The sequence below is a fragment of the Propithecus coquereli genome, unplaced genomic scaffold (genome assembly GCF_000956105.1).
Source record: "Propithecus coquereli isolate 6110/MARCELLA unplaced genomic scaffold, Pcoq_1.0 Scaffold515, whole genome shotgun sequence".
Lineage (NCBI taxonomy): Eukaryota > Metazoa > Chordata > Mammalia > Primates > Indriidae > Propithecus > Propithecus coquereli.
This window is the reverse complement of record NW_012151008.1, coordinates 155,944-158,908: the sequence shown is the minus strand read 5'-3', so window position 1 is coordinate 158,908 and position 2,965 is coordinate 155,944. Positions and strand designations below refer to the sequence as shown.

At 44.6% G+C, this 2,965-nt stretch overlaps 1 protein-coding gene across 1 annotated transcript in view; it reads right to left on the bottom strand.

Annotated features, from left to right (window-relative positions):
- Positions 1-540: 540 nt before the first annotated feature.
- The window catches only part of BRCA1 (breast cancer 1, early onset), a 71,908-nt gene continuing 69,483 nt past the window's right edge, over positions 541-2,965 (bottom strand). The window contains exons 15-17 of the mRNA XM_012656643.1: positions 2,116-2,189; positions 1,350-1,410; positions 541-659 (exon numbers count right to left, since the gene is read on the bottom strand). Of these exons, the coding sequence (XP_012512097.1) occupies positions 541-659; positions 1,350-1,410; positions 2,116-2,189 (254 nt within the window). The remainder of the gene's footprint in view (positions 660-1,349; positions 1,411-2,115; positions 2,190-2,965) is intronic.

The window sequence follows — 2,965 nt, the reverse complement described above, 5'->3', positions numbered from 1 at the left end:
TAACCTCAAGTTTCATGTTCACAACCATTACCTGCCTCTGAATTTTCTCCCTAGTGCTCCACTCCAACATTTGAGAGTTGCCAAGGACTGTTCTAAGTCACATAACAGATCCCAAGCACTCTCCTTCCATAGAAGGGTCTGACTCTCGGCCTTTGTGAACATAGGGCTTTAGAGAAACAAAATTAGGGAAACCAGCTATTCTCCTGAGGCCAAGCCACTCTATGCCAACAGCCCAAGTAGGAGGAATAGCGCTAATAAATAATGAATCAGCATCTTGCTCAACTGGTAGGGTTTCAATGGTTTTAAAATCTTCTCAGGTAAAAACGTACTACAATTTTGTGCTCTTGGTAGATTTCAAAGGGAGATTTGAAGCAAAAAATCTTTAAGGGACCCTCGCGTAGCCAGAAGTTCTTTTCAGACTGATATACATGAAATATTTGGCAACCAGAACTACGGAAGGACTGAAGAGTGAGAGGAGCTTCCAGGGCCTGGAAGCTCATTCTTAGGGCCCCATGGCCCGATACGCGTGGCTGGCTGCAATCAGCAGTGGGGGATCTGAGGTATCAGGTAGGTGTCCAGCTCCTGGCACTGGTACAGTGCTACACTGTCTAACACCCACTCTCGGGTCACCACAGGTGCTTCACACATCTGCCCAATTGCTGGGGACAGAGAACACAAGCAGAGATTAGTACCAATTCACATTCTCCCAGACCAAACTCTAATCAATCTACTCTGGGGACCTGGTTGTGTGAGGTCTTAGGGTTAAGCAGGTAGGAGCCAAACTGCTTCTCTTAAGCAATGCTTCACAACATGGAGCCTCAATTAGAAGCCTGAGGAGTGACTGCTGGTAAAAGCCTCGTAGCCTCTGGCAACTGTATTAACATGAGTTTCAATCTCTTAAAGGAAAAGCCACCAGAGAGCACAAAATAGCACTGTAATTTAATGATGTGGAAAAACATTTGCAATATCTTAAGTGAAAAATCAAAACTGTAAATATGATCACATTTGTGTAAAATGCACATGTCAACATGTATATACACATGCTTGAAAGAATTTTCCAGTGATCATCTCCAAGTGGTGGGATTACTGGGATTATTTTATTGTTTTTGTGCTGGTTTACATTTTCTGTGATGAACATTCATATTTAACCCCTCCCATTGGAAACAGTTCATGTATTACTTCTACAGTACAAAACAAAAAACAAAAATTTTAAAAAGACATATTTTTAGCCAATCAACAGATACCTAAAATGTGCTAAGAACTATGCTACTCAAGCACCAAGAAATGAGTGGTGAACCAAACCCATCCAATAGGACTCCATATGACACAGGCGTACACAGGCACCTTACCATGAAAGCCATCGTCCTCTGTCCAGGCATCTGGCTGCACGACCACAACTGGGTGAACACCCTGCACCCCAGGAAGGAAAGAGCATTGAGGGTGTTAGAGCAAATTTTTGCAACAGTCACTTCACCATTTCTTGATGCTTTATTGAAGCAGAGTACTTTGGGGACAGCCACAGAAAGGAGGGGAAGGGCACATGGCAAAAAGGATCAGGGGAAAGAGCTTTCCCTCAGTATATCAAATACTTATGGCCGGGTGCAGTGGCTCATGCCTGTAATTCTAGCACTCTGGGAGGCCGAGGTGGGAGGATTGCTTGAGGTCAGGGGTTCGAGACTAGCCTGAGCAAGAGCGAGATCTCTGTCTCTACTAAAAATGGAAAAATTAGCCAAGCGTGGTGGTGTGTGCCTATAGTCCCAGCTACTCCGGAGGCTGAGGCAGGAGGGTCTCTAGAGCCCAGGAGTTTGAGGTTGCTGTGAGCTAGGCTGATGCCATGGCATGGCACTCTAATCTGGGCAACAGAGGAAGACTCTGTCTCAAAACAAAAACAAAAACAAAAACACAAAAAAAAACAAAAACAAAAACCAACAAACAGGCAAAAAACCTTGTAGTTCCCAAGTCCTTACTCATCTCTTACAGATGGAGGCACGTGGTCAGAGAAGGCTTCTGAGGCTACATTAGGGAGGGGCCATGGGGACTGATGGGTACCAGCCTTACTCGGTCACAGGAAAGAATATTGTGTCCTCCCTTTCTGACTGAGCACCAAACACTTACTGTGCCAACGGTGAATGATGACAGCTCCTTCACCACAGTAGCCCCACACAGCTGCACCATCCACTCCAGTTGATCTAAACAAGACATTTAGACCTAAAATCACCACGGTATTCTGCATACTTAACCTGTGCCCTCTACCCCCTACTCCTCTGGATGATAGCTAACAAGACTTCTCGGTGGGAGAGTCTCTGTCTCTCTGCTCCAAAGGACTGAAAAGCCTTAAATTAGAATCTGTATCAGGGATGTGGATTCTTAGTCAATTTGCCACTGATGTGCTGCCTACTCTGGTTATCAGTTTCCATATGGCCACTTGGTAGATAAGGTTTGATAGTTTCTCAAATAAAATGCTTAAAAAAAAATCCAAGACCTAATTTCTATTAATTTGCTAAATTGCTGGCTAAGACACTGTGTGCAAAAACATCCACCTTCTTTCTCTCTCTTCCTGCATCCTAATTCTGTGTTGGTAATTGATAATCACGGCCACTGAGAGCACCATCCTTGCTGGTAATTACTGTAAATGTCAAGAGATGGGAAGATAATCCATCTAGTCAAAAAAATACATGTCATTCTGGTCAGAGACTCAGTGGGGAAAGGCTACATGCTGAGCTGCAATCGACATACTCAAGGGAATAGAAATCAGAAGATAGGAGGCTCAGGTAGGAGGATCGGTTGAGGCTAGGAGTTCAAGATAAGCCTGGGCAACACAGCAAGACTTTGTCTCTGCAAAAAACTAAAAAAATGAGCTGGGCATGGTGGTGTGCGCATGTAGTCTTGCCTACTTGGGAGGCTGAGCCAGGAGGATTGCTTCAGTCTGGGAGGTGGAGGTTATAGGGTGCTGTGATTGTGTTAC